Source organism: Salvia splendens, chromosome 12 (assembly GCF_004379255.2).
Source record: "Salvia splendens isolate huo1 chromosome 12, SspV2, whole genome shotgun sequence".
Lineage (NCBI taxonomy): Eukaryota > Viridiplantae > Streptophyta > Magnoliopsida > Lamiales > Lamiaceae > Salvia > Salvia splendens.
Window position 1 is genome coordinate 2,367,592 of NC_056043.1, and position 15,960 is coordinate 2,383,551.

The following is a 15,960-nucleotide window of genomic DNA, read 5'->3' on the forward strand; positions in this document are numbered from 1 at the left end:
TATCATCTGTTTGATTTATTAGAATGAGCTATATCATCTGTTTGATTTGTTAGAATGAGCTATGTCGTCTGTTGTAAATGGTGTATCTGCTTGGTCCTTTAATTTGAGCTTTACACTAGTGTACCCTGTTTTATCTCTGATGAATGAGCTTTATCATTGTAAAATGTTAGTACCAACCTCCAGCTTGTGCAAGATACCGTTACATTTGATATGCTTATCCTATTAAATGTCCTAAATTAAAGTTTATTTACATTAACAATTCTCATTCTGTTTACAGATCATTCATATGGCTGACCAATACATGATTCTAGAATTGAAGAGGACCCCTGCTGAGTTTACTATATCAAATATAGTGGAATGGGGGCAGAATGATAATGTTGGTGAAATTCTGTTTTTGTTTTTGGCTAACTGCTTGCAGGCCCTTTCAGAGGTTGAAGATGACCTGAAGGATAGTTGCTTATGTAATATCCTCAGAATTTTCATTGAGAAATCTCCTAGATATATATATCCAGTTGTCTCTATTCTCACTAGGAGTTTCGTTGATGAGGATGGGTCTTTCGTAGTGGAGGCTTCAAAAGCTGACATCATGGCTGCAATTTCCCAAGCATCTGGAAAGTCCGTTGATGTTTTAAAATATGAGATGCAGCACCTATCTGACTTAGCATCTCTTGCTGAATCCAATAGGGCAGCTTGCCTTGTGATCGGTCGGAGACCGCATACCATTGATTATCTGTTTTCAAAGATCATTGCATTAGCAAAGGTAACAACTATTCTTATTTTAGTACTTGTAAAATCCATTCTAATATACTGTATATCTTCTAAAAACAGGATAGTGTCAGAGAGGTGGGTCGCAGAGGTCGGAGAAAAAAACTTAGGAAGACATTGCTTGCTATGTTCGTTGCAGCTTCAGAATTTGAAGCTGGTATTTTGGTTCGGCTTTTACAGGTTAATGTTGTTTAATTCTTCTTTTTTAATTGGCTAATTCTTCTTTATAAGCTCTATTTGTAGTTAATACTTACTGTTTGCAGCCTGTTTGGACCAAGGTCCCTGAGAATGTTGTTCTACATGCACTTGCATGTGCCACGGTCTATGCAGATAGACGTATCTTTCCTGAGGATATCCCTTCTCATGTCGACCGAGTAAGATACTAAGTTTTAATTGAAATATTCTCATTTTGATTTATTTCCTCTCCTTGAACTTACTTTTTATGCTGAATGGACTTACCTTTTTATGCTCGGTTAAATCTACAGGCAGTTGATCTCTACAATGAACTCTATAAGTTGCACCAATCCCTCCGATTATTATGTGATGCCTATCCGTGTGATTGCTATAAGTATATGCCTGAAATCATTGGTTTTGCCCCTGGTATACCGTTGGAATTAATGGAGGCAGAACACACACATGGGATATCGGAGATTTTGAACAAATTTGATTTGAAGAGGTTTGCCTATGAATCTAATGACTACGACGAGGTTATTCGTGCTCAGGTTTGAAAGATTTTTATTTTATATTTATATTTATATTCGAGTTACTTTTTCATATTTTGCAATTTAATGTGTTAACCCAGCACACACGGCTCACACTTTTTAGGAACTCACACACACAGAGCACACAGAGACATACACTAATCTTGATGAAGAAAGAAAGGTTTCTTGGAGAAAAGGAATTCTCTTTTATTGATTGACTCACTACTCTAAGATACAAGTAAAACCGAGCTATATAAAGCTCATACAATCTGGTAACTGCTACAAACAGAAAAAAAGAATCAAGAAACAAGAATCAAGAACCAGAGTTAATAACTGCTCTTTCATAACAGAATAACTAACTTCCTAACGTCTAGTTTTCTGATTCCTTCTTCCTTTAATTCTTCTAGAACTAGGATCTGAATGTGCACTAATTCTTACAATTCTCCACCTGAGTACACATTTCAGTCCTTGCAGCAAACTTTGATCAGTTCCTTGCAATGATCAACTTTGTCCCTTCCTAGGGACTTAGTGAGCATGTTAGCTGGATTGTGCAAAGTGTCAATCTTGACCACCTTCACTCTTCCCTTCTCAATCTCATCTCTAATAAAATGTAGTCTCACATCTATGTGTTTACTCCTCTCATGGAAATACTGATATTTAGCTAAGCACATAGTTGAGCTACTGTCACAATGAACAACCATGGTTTTCAAGTCTGATATAATACCCTGAATCCAGAAGCTTTCTTGCACTGCTGCAGCTAATGCCATATATTCTGCCTCTGTTGTTGATAAAACAACACTTTGTAATCCTGACTTCCAACTGATCACTGTACCAAACATAGTGGACAAATAGCCAGTTTGGGACTTTCTGTTATCTAGATTTGTAGCATAGTCAGCATCACAGTAGCCCACCACTACTTCACCACCCTCCTTATCACAGCCATTGAACATAATACCCCAGCTACTAGTGCTCTTCATATACCTCAGAATCCACTTAAGAGCATTCCAATGCTCTTTCCCAGGATCAGCCATGTATCTGCTAGTAACTGAGATAGCATGGGCTAGGTCTGGCCTAGTACAGATCATAGTGTACATTACACTTCCAACCACACTAGCATAAGGAATAGACTCCATCTCCTGTGCCTCTTGCTTAGATTTAAGTGCCTGCTCCTTAGATAGTTTAAAACTCTGTGACAAAGGTGTTGTAGCAGCTGACTCATGCTAATTTTGCAATTAAAAGCGTCACCCACAAGTGTACGGGCTAAGTAGCATATGTCAAGTTTAAAATTATCGATCCTCGAAGACTAAAAGCCGGTTTGAGTATTACGATGCAACTTTGAACACTATTTAGACTACTAAAAGAGGTTTTTTGGTTTTCTATAACTAAGATCAAAGAACAATTAATCAAGTAAAGGCAAATAACTAAACAAGACAAACAAAGGATGGTTTTTCACGCAAATTTGGAAAGGTATGGATATGGATCCGTTAGTATGGATCACGGGTTTCACCTAGGGATCATGCTCATCTATTAGTTCTCATGTGTGGCTAGGAAGGTCGGGTTAACTGGTTAGACCCCCTCTCGGGTGCATGTAACTCGTAGATTAATCCCTAGTGTAGGAGTCACCTCCATATAATTCAAGATTAACTCCCTAGAACAACGGACCCAAGTCCTCTCTCTAGCTCATGCATCTCTCGACTGCATGTAACGCACGTAGTTGTTGATTACCTAACCATTCTAATCATGCATCTCTCAATGTCATTAATTAGAACAAGATATATCAAATTGTTAGCTAGGCAATTGGATAATAAGAGCTCAATAACCAACAAAAACCAACACAAGAGATAGATAGCATAAATCAAGGATCAACCCATGCATTCCATACAAACATCACCACATCCCTAAGGAAAATCTAGCTACTCTTAGTCAGGTAAAACAAAAAGAAAAACAAAGCAAATGAAAGAAGACATCGATAGAAAATAAAATATAGAACTCCCTATGGTAGAAACAATGTTGTCAAAGCAGTATAACGGTTCATGGCGGTTCGCCCGAAAAATGCCACAGGGATATAGCGTATCGGTATGGCGGGATATAGCGGTCATTAATTAAATATATAAAATAATATTTATATATTCATATATAATTCAAAAAATTAGAAAATAATAAAAATATAACATTAAAAACTCTAAAAACATGTAATAAAGCATAAAATAGAAAACAATTATATAAAAGTCTAGCAATTAAAGTCTTTAGTTCAAGTGTTCAACACAACATAAAACCATGATAAGCTCAATAGACATCAATCATCAAGCTCAACATAGTCTTTTAGCTCATCATCATCACTATCATCGGCATCCATTTCATCTTCATCCTCCACTGCTTCATCCTCTTGATCTCCACTTACACTATCCTCAACTTCTTCCTCTTCTGATTCTTCATCTACAAGCGCAAGCCTTTTCCTTTTCCCTTTCCCTTTTCTAGGTATGATAGGTTCTTTGTTCTTAGAAACTCTAAGACAACTTGAACTAGATGTAGAAGATTCTTGTCGGAAAGCTGACTGCTGGTCGTTGGACTGTTGCTGGAAGGTGCTCGGCTGCTGTAGGTGGCGGCGGCGGCGTGAGGGTGGCGGCGGCGCGGGGGTGGCGGCGTCAAGTGGCTGGGCGGTGGCTGAGTCACTGAGTGGGGATGATTGTGAATAGGAGGGGTTGTAGGGTGCAGATTGTGAATAGGAGGGGCTGTATGGCTGGGCGGTGGCTGAGTCACTGAGTGGGGCTGGAGGGTGCTGGCGGGTGCTGGCTAGGCTGCAACAGGCGGCGGCGGCGGCGGAGGGGGCGGCGCGACGGTGGGTGGCAGATTGTGGAAGGACTGAAGGAGTAGAGATGAAAAGCGGCAGATTGGGGTTGTGGAATTAGGGTTTAGAATTATTGGGGCGGGCTGATTGGGCCTATGCAAAATTAAATTAAAAAATAAAAAGCCCAATAAAAGTTAAAATTAGCACCAAAAAGTCAAAATTGGGCTAAAATACCGCTATTGCGGGATATGGTAGCGCTATGGCGCCACGACCGCCACGGGTATGGCGGCCGCCACAGAAAAATGCTACGTATCGGTGTGGCGATAGCGTTTTCATTAAAAACTGATATGCTATAGCGCAATATCCCCGCTATAGCCGCTATTTGACAACATTGGGTAGAAATGATGGTGGGGAGTCTTCTCCTTCAATCTCTTGAGAGGGGAAACTCCTAAGCCTTCAATTCCTCTTCAAAACCTTGCTCTCTTGCTTAGAATCGTCGTGTTGAAGTTAGGGTCAAATGTGTGAAGTCCCCTTTTATATCCGGAGTGAAAATCAAGGTTAAATGAGTGATTAGTCAAAACACCCGGCCGGGTGATCTGTAAATGGAGAAACACCCAGTCGGGTCTTCTCTCTGGAGCCCGATACCTTCTGGAAAACACCCGACCGGGTTTTCCGGGAAATGAAAAACACCCGGTCGGGTTTCTTCTCTGGAACGAGCCTCGTTCGCTCCGTTTTTCTCGTTTTAACTTGTTTTTACTTCAAAACTCCAACAAACTCATTATTTCATCTAATTGATAACTAAATTGGTGAAAATATATAATAAACACCTTAATTCAACAAAAACATGGGTTAATCACCTCTAAAACAATCCTAAACTATGAGTTTGTCAGCAGCTTTTGCGTTATCCATGTTGAACCTTTTCAGAACTTTTTCAATATAGTCAGATTGAAATAGCCACAACTTCTTACAGCTTCTGTTTCTCTGGATGTTAATACCAAGGATCTTTGCCTCACCCAGATCCTTCATTTCAAAGCTAGACTTCAAATCTGCCTTGACTTTATGTATCTCAGCCATAGATGGTCCAGCAAGGGAGCATATCATCTACATAGAGCAATAGATAGGCTACTGGAGTGTTGCCTTTCTTCTTTATGTAAATCCAATCATCAAACTTAGATCTTAGAAAACCAATCTTCACCATCTGCTCATCAAAGTTTCTATTCCACTGCATAAGACTTTGCTTTAGTCCATACAAGCTCTTTTTCAGCAAGCAAACCTTGTTTTCTTCTCCAACCTTCACATAACCCTTAGGTTGATCCATGAAAATTGTCTCCTCAAGATCACCATTGAGAAAAGCAATCTTAACATCAAGCTGCTGCAATTCCCAATCTAACTGATTCACCACAGCAAGCAAAATTCTGATAGAAGTGTGCTTCATAACAGGAGCAAACACCTCATTGAAGTCCACACCTTCTTGCTGTGTAAACCCCCTAGCCACCAAACGAGCTTTGAACTTGATTCTATCTTTATCAGTAGTTTCAACCTTTTTCTTGAACACCCATTTGCAGCTTACTAATCTCCTTTCCTTCCCATCAGATTTCAACTGAGATTTGTCCACCAAAATCCAGATTTTATTCTTGTGTAATGACTATTTCTTCATTCATAGCTTCTATCCACCTTTCTCTGTCCTTACTTCTCATAGCTTTCTTATAAGTAAAAGGATCAGTGAGCTCAATATAGGAGGTCCCACATTTCTTCTACCTCTATCTCTAGCAATCTGATATTCTCTGATAGTCTCTGATGTGCCTCCACCTTGACTGGATGCACCTTCATTTTCAGCCTCTGACTCACTCTCTGAGTCACTAACTCCACCTACACCTTGGCTCATAGCACCTGACTCCACCTTAAAGAAGTCACTGTCTGCTTCATCAGGAATTGCATCCTTTCTCAGATAGGGCATTTAAGTCTCAGTGAACACCACATCCCTGCTAATGATCACTTTCTCCTTCCCAGGCTCAATACACCAGAGCCTATACCCCTTAACATCCCTCTGATAGCCAAGCATAATACATTTTAGAGCCCTAGCTTCAAGCTTGCTTTCTCTAGCATGTGCATATGCTGCACACCCAAACACCTTGTACTTTGAATAATCACTATGAGCTCCATACCACATGTAATCTGGAGTTTCTGACTTTAGAGCTGTAGCAGGGCACTTGTTGATAAGACAGGCAGCAGTATACACTACCTCCCCCAGAACTTGCTGCTCAAACCAGAGCTTAGAAGTAGACATCTCACCCTCTCCAGAATAGTTTTGTTCATCCTCTCCGCAACCCCATTTTGTTGAGGGCTGCAAGGAGCTGTTCTATGCCTCTTCATGCCCTTCTCTTTGCAAAACATATCAAACTTAGTAGAAAGATATTCTAGGCCATTATCAGTCCTAAGGCATTTCACACTCATGTCTTTCTCTAATTCCACCTCCTTGCACCACATTTTAAAATTTTCAAATGTTTCTGACTTCTCTCTTAGAATATAGACCCACAACTTTCTAGTATAATCATCAATAATACACAAATAGTACGTTCCTCCACCAACAGAATTAATAGGAGAATGATCCCATAGATCACTGTGTATATAGTCAAGAGGGGATGTAGATGAGTGTATACCTGTAGGATATGGGGCTTTCTTTGCTTTCCCCAAAATACATTGCTCACAGGGATCCAACTTGCTGCTGACATCTCCAGAGATTAAACCCTTTTTCACCAATTCTTTCATGCTTCCCTCAGCTGGGTTGCCCAACCCCATGTGCCACAGCTTCATATTTTCAGTAGATATGGAGTAGCTTTCTCCATCAACAGCTTCAGCAGTTAGGTAGTAAAGTGTATTCTCTCTTTCAGCCACCATAACTGATTGATTCCCTGATTGCACCATAATCTTTCCCTGACTCATAATATATTGAATCCTTTCTGTTCCAGCATTCCCAAAGAGATCAGGTTCTTCTTAACTTCAGGAATAAATCTCACTTCTGTCAAGATCTTGATAGAACCATCTTGAAGCCTCAGCTTCACCTTCCTAACTCCTTTGATCTTGCAGATATGATTGTTTCCAAGAAGAACTGTTCCATTTGCCTCAATGAGATCATGGAACCAGCTCCTATTGGGGCACATGTGAAAACTGCACCCAGAGTCCATAATCCATTTTTGACTTATCCCATTTTCTAACACATTCAGAAGCTGGGCTAGTGGATCAACACCCTTTGCACAATCAGAGGTGTCCTTCCCTTTGCCCTCAGAGGCTTGCTTCCTCTTCCATGCAAAGCAATCTTTTTTTAGATGTCCAGGCTTCTTGCACCAATGGCATGACTGGTTTCCTTTGGAGTATCAGAGGTGGATCCCTTGAAATTTTCCTCATACTTCTTCTTGAACTTAGACTTCTTGAATTTCTTCACATTTAGTGCCTCTGGGGCTTGTAGATCAGACCCCTTGCTGTTATTTCTCTGAAGTTCTTTAGCCATTAGAGTTGAATAAACCTCTGTGTAAGTAATAGGCTTGTCTCTGCCATAGATGATGGCATCACTCAATTGATCATAGGAACTAGGCAAGGCATTGAGTGTCAAGATAGCCTTATCCTCATCAGAAATCTTGACATCTACATAGCCAAGATCATCAATAATCTTGTTGAATTCCTCCAGCTGCTCTATAATGGATCTATCAGTAGCAAAATTGTAGGAGTAGAGCCACTTCTTCAAGTAAAGTCTATTTGCTAGAGACTTAGCCAAATAGACTTCATCCAATTTCTCCAGAATTTCCATTGCTGTCTTGGCCTCTTGCACATCTCTCAGAACTTTGTCTCACAAGCACAAGATGACTGCACTATGGGCCTTGAGCTGCATCTCATCAAGTTTGGCCTGAGATTTTTCATCAAGAACTGGAGCTTTCCCTTTCTCACTCGAAGTAGTAAGAACTGCTGCTAAGCCTTGCTGGATCAGAACTGCCTTCATCTTCCACACGCCATAATCATTTTTTCCTGTGAATTTCTCTGCATCTAGCCTTGCTGCCATCTCTGAAACCGTCTGAAACTTCTGCAAACCAACTTCAATTTCCCACCGGACGGCGCCACTTTTTAACCCAGCACACAAGGCTTACACACTCTTTAGAAACTCACACACACTCAGTTATGAACTCTCACACACAGAGCACACAGAGACACACACTAATCTTGATGAAGAAAGAGAGGTTTCTTGGAGAAAAGGAATTCTCTTTTATTGATTGACTCACTACTCTAAGATACAAGTAAAACCGAGCTATATAAAGCTCATACAATCTGGTAACTGCTACTAACAGAAAAAAAAGAATCAAGAACTAGAACTAATAACTGCTCTTTAATAACAGAATAACTCACTTCCTAACGGCTAGTTTTCTGATTCCTTCTTCCTTTAATTCTTCTAGAACTAGGATCTGAATGTGCACTCATTCTTACATAATGTTTAGGTTCATGGATTTGGCAATGGCGTGATTAGTATATACGTGGACCATGCATTGGTCACAGATCGTTTCCCGGATGTTGTTGCTATAATAAACAGGTATTGTTTACTTATTCATAAATAATTACAATGATTACTAATATATGTTTACATTTATTGCTTAAATGTAGTTCCTTAAAAGACGAGACAACATCGTTTATATTGGATGTCAAACTTTATGCATTTATTAAAGGGAGTGATATCTGGTTATTGCTTGAGGTACCTTTTTTAGATTTAGGTTCCCTTTATTATGTTTTTGTCTTTATTATTTATTTTGTCTTTATTATTTATTTTCTTGTGATTGAATGGTTAGGACCTTCCCAACCGTCATTGGGAAAATGATAAAATTGTTGTCAGCATTGTTGTGTCAGACATTCTTTACTTGAATGGGAAGTCACTTTTGCAAAGACAATTCAAGAATCGCTTTGAGGTTGTCATTTTTTGTTTGATTTTGCTTGTTTGTTTTTGTTATCCATCTTCATACTTTATTTTTGTTTGTAGGAACTTGAGCACCTATTTGAGTTGTTGCCAGGTATCAAGTACAGAGTCAATGTGTTGACTGATCTCAAGTTTCTTAAAGGCTTTTTAAATGATTCTCCCAAGTCAAGGTTAGCTGGGCTTTTTCTTCTCCAAGCATTATTTTAAAATAATATTTTTGTTATTATTTTTCTTATTTCTAACTATTGTCCCCTTCTTTTTACCTTTTTAGCTTGATTGTGAAGTCGTATCTCTTTGATTCCACTTATGAACCACACAAAAAGTTGCGGAATTGGCTTATTCTTACAGATGAAGATTTGGTAGAACTGGAAGCAGCCATTGATTGGGGTGTTGAAGATGCATCTCCTGGTGATAGTGCTGAAGATTTGTCAGAGCTGGAAGCAGCCATTGATTGGGGTGTTGAAGATGCATCTCCTGGTGATAGTGCTGAAGATTTGTCAGAGCTGGAAGCAGCCATTGATTGGGGTGTTGAAGATGCATCTCCTGGTGATAGTGCTGAAGATTTGTCAGAGCTGGAAGCAGCCATTGATTGGGGTGTTGAAGATGCATCTCCTGGTGATAGTGCTGAAGATTTGTCAGAGCTGGAAGCAGCCATTGATTGGGGTTCGTCAAGTGGTAGTGGTGAAGATGTTGATTAGAGGGAACAAAATGCTCCCAAGTCTTGATTAGAGGGAACAATCTTTGGCCACGTTTACGATCCTACAATTCTATTTGTTGATTAAAATTTGGTGGTGTGATGTTTTCTTTGAAAAATCAATAACGTTTTATGGAGTATTAATTTTTTATTCAACACTATTTAAGTTACATAATAATCATTTATCTTCATAAAACATTTACTTACATAATAATCACTTTCTTAATTATAGTATGTGTTTATTATAAAATGAAACTTGAAATATCGGATCAAACTGGCAATGTTTATATTAGTAAAAGTAATTTTAAAAATAGAAGTTTATTCATTTTCTTTGCATTAAATAGAATCCACAGTAGGCATTTAATATTTAATTCGTGATCTAAACAGCTAATTTAAACTCCTTGTGGGTAATTAACACTTAGTAGGTAATTTGGGTTTATCCGACATCCAGTCTATTTTTTAAGTTATTGCATTTTTAAATTTAAGAAATTAAATGGTGGGACGTGTATTGTCTCTTGATCAATAAATAATTAAAAAATAGTGTAGTGTATAGATAATAAAGAGAATAGATGAATAAGAGGTAATATTCTTAAGAGGGAATAAATTTTTTAGTATATCAACTAGCCTAAATGACCAAATTTGGTCCGTAACATTTTATAATAACTTTTGAGGTCCATCAACTATAAGTTAATATCAATTCAACTACTTTTTGGCTATTTTCAATATTTTTCGAACGAAAATGCCCTTAAAGCCATGAAGGGCAATTCAATCTATTTATCCTCTCATTTTCATTAAATTATGTACTAATTTATTTTTCTCTTTATTAATCCACTTTATTCTTTTTTCTTTGCCTTTACCATAAAGACAAATATTAATTTATCCACAATGCTCCTCATTCCTCCACCACACCACAGTATATTCAACACCACTCTCTCTGCTCCTCATTCCTCCACCACACCACAGTATATTCAACACCACTCTCTCTGTCTACAAAACATACTCTTCATGCATGACCCTTTCACTTCTCTTTGGAATTTCTTATGGAAAGATTGATTTTTTAGGGAATCTTGGTTCAAGATTTTGGGTCGTTGAAATGAGGTTTATGATTTCTGAGGCGGCGATTTGTTTGGACTAGAATTTTGAATGGTACAAAATTACATATTCTAATGAAGAATAGAGAGTAAATTACATATTTTGGTGTCTTTATATTTGAGGTATTAGGTTCTTTTAAGGTAAAGGGAATGAAAAAATTAGAAAAAAGAAAGGAGATGAAGAAAGAAGGAGAAATAAATTATATTAGTACTATATTTTAATAAAAAAGAGCGAGTAGATAGATTGAAATGACCTTCATTGTCTTGAGGGTACTTTGGTCATGAAAATATTGAAAATAGTCAAAAAGTAGTTGAATTGATATTAACTTATAGTTGATGAACCTCAAAAGATATTATGAAATGTTATGTACCAAAATTGCTCATTTGGGATAGTTGATGTACCAAAAAAGATGTTCCCCCTATTGTTAATGGTGTATATAGTACTACTATCATTAGAAAAAAAGATAAAAGCGAAACGTATTTGTAAAGATCATCTGTTGATCCAATATACTCCCTCCGTCCATGAAAAATAGAGCATATTTGCCATTTTTATTTATCCACGAAAAATAGAGCACGTTTAAAAAATGAAAGTTTTCAACAACTTCTCTTACTAATAATATGGACCCCACATTCCACTAACACTACCTTTCTCTTACTTTTTTCCTTCTCTCATACTAATAATACGAACATCACATTCCACTAACACTACTTCTCTCTTACTTTTTCCCCTTCTCTCTTAATTTACCAATTCCATATTAAAATCCGTGTCATTCACAATGTGTCATATTTTTCGTGGACTACACAGCAAATAGTGTTGTTCTCAAAACGCATAAAACAAACAATGAAACGGCAGGTTCCATTTCAATTATTTTCTTCTTATATTTTATTATAATTTTCTATTTAAAAATAAAATTTACTCTAAATATCAATTAAAATTCATAAATTAGCACACCCAATAATTATCATATCAAATATTATGCGTATGTTTTTTAGTATTTTTAATTTATTTTACTTTTTTGTGTGTTTTATATGACAAATGTATATTTTTATGATAAAATAAAAATATTAAACAAAAAATAAAACATACTCCTATCTAATATTTGAAGGGTAAAATCATACCCATGTTTGTCTAACATGGGTTAAGAGGTAGAAACCTCCAATAGCAGGTTTGAAGATGGAGTTAGTAATCTGTGTCAATTGTTTGGTTGTGTAGACACATATCTCCAGCTCCGTAAACACGCTGTTTGGTATGCGTGGGCGAAACTATAGATACACATGTGCATTCCCGATTTTATCCTCGTTGTTTTTACATAATGGCCAGATTACCCTCATCTCCCATTTTTGGCGCTGAACTCAATTATTCGGGGAACCCTAATACCCGACCACCAATTCCACACTCTCCCTAATTTTGAAGCGTCTACAGTCGGCTTCGTTGTAATCGGGTAGGAGGATATTCAATCCCTAAGTTAATTCCAGGTATGTATGTCGGCGGTGAGCTACCCAGCAACATATTTGTAGTCGCTGCACAATGTGGAGATGACAATTAGTTTCGTAATGCAATGGTTTCTCTTTGTGGTCATGTTGTTTGAGTTTTATACAATTCGACATTCTATTCAGTTCGATACGTATGTGTGTTTGTTTATTTGGAGCAAAAATTTGGAACAACTCATATCAGTCATGATGCGTTTATGTATTGTTGCTTGACTAATCTAGTATATTGAAAGGTGTTTGTGCTGCCACAAATACGAAGCAATACACATCACACAAACAGCAGTAATGGGTTCACAACATCACAGTGGTAATGACACCGAGGGCAGTCCATTACCAGAGGGTAAGGCCTTGATCTAAGCACCCTTACTCTTCGTACTAGATATAGACGTGATAGTCATCTACATTTGCTGCCCAGGTTGCTCTGATATGGTTGCGAACAAAGGAGTAGTTGCAGCTGGCGCTAGACGTTGTTGGATATAACGCGAGGAGGCCGTCCTTATGGCAGCTATGAAGGAGTTGGCCGCCACTGGTTGGAAGTCGGATAATGGATTCCGTTCGGGGTATCTAACCGTGCACTGGAGGCACTCAAACGTGAATTTCCAAAAACTGATATAGTTGTTCATCCTCACATCAAATCGAAAATCACTTCTTGGAAGAAGAATTACTATTCGCTTATGCAGATACTTGACCGCAGTGGAGTCGGATTCAATGCAGATGGTGAGTACAAGATAGATATCGACGATGAACAATGGTCACAAGTTGTCCAGGTAATATTATTGAGATTTTTTGCAATGCTAGATTTAGTTGTGCAGTTATAAAGGGTTTAGGCTATGTTTTTATTGCCAATTTGAGTTGTTGCTGTTATTGCAGTGGCTTATGCATATTGCTAGCACATCACTACAATATGTGATTTTGGTTATGGTGTTTTTAGTTCGTTGTAGCTAACGCGCATTAGAATACTTTTGTCTAGAGTTTTGCTCCAGTTCCATACAATAACTGAGAGTTATGTCAAGATAATATAGGTACACCGTGTGAGACCTTGAACGCACACTAGTTTAGGCCTTATGCATCTTTCTGTTTTACTTTGTAATAGTCATACACCTGTAACAAGACTGAGTTAAGCTTCAGAATGCCTATTGCAAGTTTCATTTGTTTGTAAACTCTGTAATTTGTGTATTTGTTTAACCGTGTTTGGCAGAAGGATAGCAATGCCAAGTATATGAGGAATAAGTCGTGGCCTATGTTGAGCGACTGGAAGGAGATTTTCGGCAAGGACCGTGCGGAGGGCCTTAAGGGCTGGACACTGGGGAGGCGGTGCAAAAGATTTATGGGTCAAAGGTTGTGGTGGGTGAAAGTTCGGCGATGGATTCTCCAATTACTTTAGAGGAACTATTCCGTGATGAAGTTTTCCCCAGCGGTGTTATGCCAGAGATGGTTGATGAGTGCACTTCGGCTCCGGCGCATGGCCGTGCACATCCGAGGGTACAAAACAAGGCAACGAAGAAGAGGAAGACTGAAGACAAGATGGATACTATCCTTGCTCTTATGAATCGCATCCACGAAGACACTAATGAGCGGTTGAAGGACATCTCTAGCCGAATTGGTTATGAGTTTGATCTAAGCACGAAGAGAACCGAAGTGTTCAATCAGTTGAAAGGGATGCCTGGACTGACTACCAAGCAACAATTCTATGCCGCAAAAAAGTTGGTGAAGGAACCCGAGCTGATGGATCTGTTTAGGGGTTTGGATGTCGTGTCTCGCCCGGCATTTGTGCTCGATCTTCTAGAGACAGACGGAATGATCTGAAAAGTGTGGATTCTGTCCTTTTTTTGGCTATTTTGTAATATATCATGGTTAAACCTTGATCCATGCAACTAAGAATTTCGGATGCCCACATTGCCCTGTAGTTAGACACGCAGCTTTTTGTCTATTATCATATGCGTGGCATGGACTACGGTTTTATAATTTGTGATTACTGTTATCAACTTTATGTTATTTGTTTTCTCAACGACAAGTGGTTGGGTGCGAACATGTGAGACTCTGAAATAAAGATCACATTGCACTGAAGCTGTCTAATATAGCATCATAGTAGACAAAAAACGTGAATACGGGATGCATACGTCGTTAGCTTAATACACAGTACAAAATTAGCACCCCCACAAAGCGAACCAAGATAAACAAGCACAACAAAGCGAGCAAAAACCTAAGATCATGCCCCACATACAATGAAAACACACATGTCTCTTACGGGCGATCAAACCAAACATAAAAATGGACATCTTGTGCATCGACGAGCTTAAAGTTGCAACGAATACCTGGGAACAACGCGTTTGCGTCCTTGAAGCGGCGCCATCCATGCTTAACCCAGATTTTGCCCCCGCTATGCTTGAGCAATATCCTCCATGTTTGGCCGTCAACTAGAAAATGCACCACATTCTGATTCGGGGCGTCACGGATGTGAAGTTCCCAAAATTCGATAGGAATTTCTATTGTACGCTTGGTATTTGATTTGGTCAGCTTCAGGGTCCATGTGGGATACTCGTCGTCGTCAAGCGCCCCCCTTTCACCGTCGTAGTCGCTTTTGTCTGTTGCCTCGGATTCCACATCCGACGGAACGCTATCGTCAGACGAATCAATATCAGGGGTGTAGACCTCATTGTCCTCCTCGTCCTCATTAAGCCCTACTTAACAAAAATGAGAAAGGCAAATCCATATTGATATGTTTTTAAACTTTAAGAAGGAACACATATTTTTTCTGAGAACGTGAGACTCACCTTCGCGATCACAGCCGGGGGGGGCACCCAGTCCCCGACTTATATCTTTTTACGTGGAAAATCCCAACATCTACGAGAGTGAAGGTTAGTTTCTCACCATTGGAAAGGTTATTCTCACTCCGGTATTCCTACCAGCCACAACAAAAGTGGCATCCACTGGCTATATTAATCAAACGGACGTGCCAACGAGTACCATTTGGCATCAGGAGCGAGCAGTCGACGGGCAGGTCACTCCCATGTTCCGCAACCCATAGTGGAGGTAGCCGCTACACAGAAAAAAGGTTATAAATCGTATGCATTGTTTGGGTCGAAGGATGAATAACCCAACGTGATTCGTGGGGAGACAATGAAGCATACCAATCCCTCTTTGTTGCGAGATCGGGAAAACACCTTGATGAATGAAGGAAGCTTATGGTAATCGGCATATGCGTCGTTTTCCGCCATGGCTAGAAGATAAACAACTTGCACACAGTGATTAATCGGTTAACATATTTATTGGTGACGTTCCTCGCAACATTAACGCCACAATATTTAATCCTATGAATTGCCGAGTCAGGGGTCAAAGGCTGCAACAAAGTAGAAGGGTTTGGTTGCTCATTTGATGCATGCATTAAAGGTGATGACATAACCAGTCCTACTTACACTGTGCGTGGATGCAGCGTGTAAGTTATACTCGGGCGGCCATTTACTCTTCCTGAATCA

The 15,960-nt window shown here is 39.0% G+C and overlaps 3 protein-coding genes and 1 long non-coding RNA gene across 5 annotated transcripts; 3 read left to right on the top strand and 1 right to left on the bottom strand.

Moving 5' to 3' along the window:
- Positions 1 to 286: 286 nt before the first annotated feature.
- On the top strand, positions 287 to 1,493 carry LOC121759168 (DNA ligase 1-like). The gene is made up of 4 exons (XM_042154672.1): positions 287 to 760; positions 829 to 945; positions 1,029 to 1,139; positions 1,251 to 1,493. Exons 1-4 carry the CDS (start codon positions 287 to 289, stop codon positions 1,491 to 1,493), a joined length of 945 nt encoding a protein of 314 aa, XP_042010606.1.
- Positions 1,494 to 1,927: 434 nt separating this feature from the next.
- Positions 1,928 to 2,599, bottom strand: LOC121759169 (secreted RxLR effector protein 161-like). The gene has a single exon (XM_042154673.1). The coding sequence runs from the start codon at positions 2,597 to 2,599 to the stop codon at positions 1,928 to 1,930; it is 672 nt and encodes a 223-aa protein (XP_042010607.1).
- Positions 2,600 to 8,754: 6,155 nt separating this feature from the next.
- LOC121759170 (DNA ligase 1-like) lies at positions 8,755 to 9,906 on the top strand. The gene is made up of 5 exons (XM_042154674.1): positions 8,755 to 8,759; positions 8,902 to 8,989; positions 9,084 to 9,200; positions 9,272 to 9,378; positions 9,480 to 9,906. The coding sequence occupies exons 1-5, from the start codon at positions 8,755 to 8,757 to the stop codon at positions 9,904 to 9,906; spliced, it is 744 nt and encodes a 247-aa protein (XP_042010608.1).
- Positions 9,907 to 12,326: 2,420 nt separating this feature from the next.
- On the top strand, positions 12,327 to 14,451 carry LOC121757943. Of its 2 annotated transcripts, XR_006041266.1 has the most exons (4): positions 12,327 to 12,469; positions 12,718 to 12,824; positions 12,900 to 13,251; positions 13,683 to 14,451. It is a non-coding gene; the product is annotated as an uncharacterized LOC121757943 (long non-coding RNA). The 2 variants fall into 2 exon arrangements; XR_006041265.1 differs by having other exon boundaries at positions 12,327 to 12,824.
- The last annotated feature ends 1,509 nt before the right edge of the window (positions 14,452 to 15,960 follow it).

Excerpts from the sequence above, each read along its gene's own strand:
- LOC121759168 (XM_042154672.1), top strand. The coding sequence starts at position 287 with ATGGCTGACCAATACATGATTCTAGAATTGAAGAGGACCCCTGCTGAG. Across the intron at positions 946-1,028 it reads TTTTGGTTCGGCTTTTACAG|CCTGTTTGGACCAAGGTCCC; the intron begins GTTAATGTTGTT and ends TACTGTTTGCAG. Across the intron at positions 1,140-1,250 it reads TCCCTTCTCATGTCGACCGA|GCAGTTGATCTCTACAATGA; the intron begins GTAAGATACTAA and ends TTAAATCTACAG.
- LOC121759169 (XM_042154673.1), bottom strand. The coding sequence starts at position 2,599 with ATGGAGTCTATTCCTTATGCTAGTGTGGTTGGAAGTGTAATGTACACT.
- LOC121759170 (XM_042154674.1), top strand. Across the intron at positions 8,990-9,083 it reads ATATCTGGTTATTGCTTGAG|GACCTTCCCAACCGTCATTG; the intron begins GTACCTTTTTTA and ends TTGAATGGTTAG. Across the intron at positions 9,379-9,479 it reads AATGATTCTCCCAAGTCAAG|CTTGATTGTGAAGTCGTATC; the intron begins GTTAGCTGGGCT and ends TTACCTTTTTAG.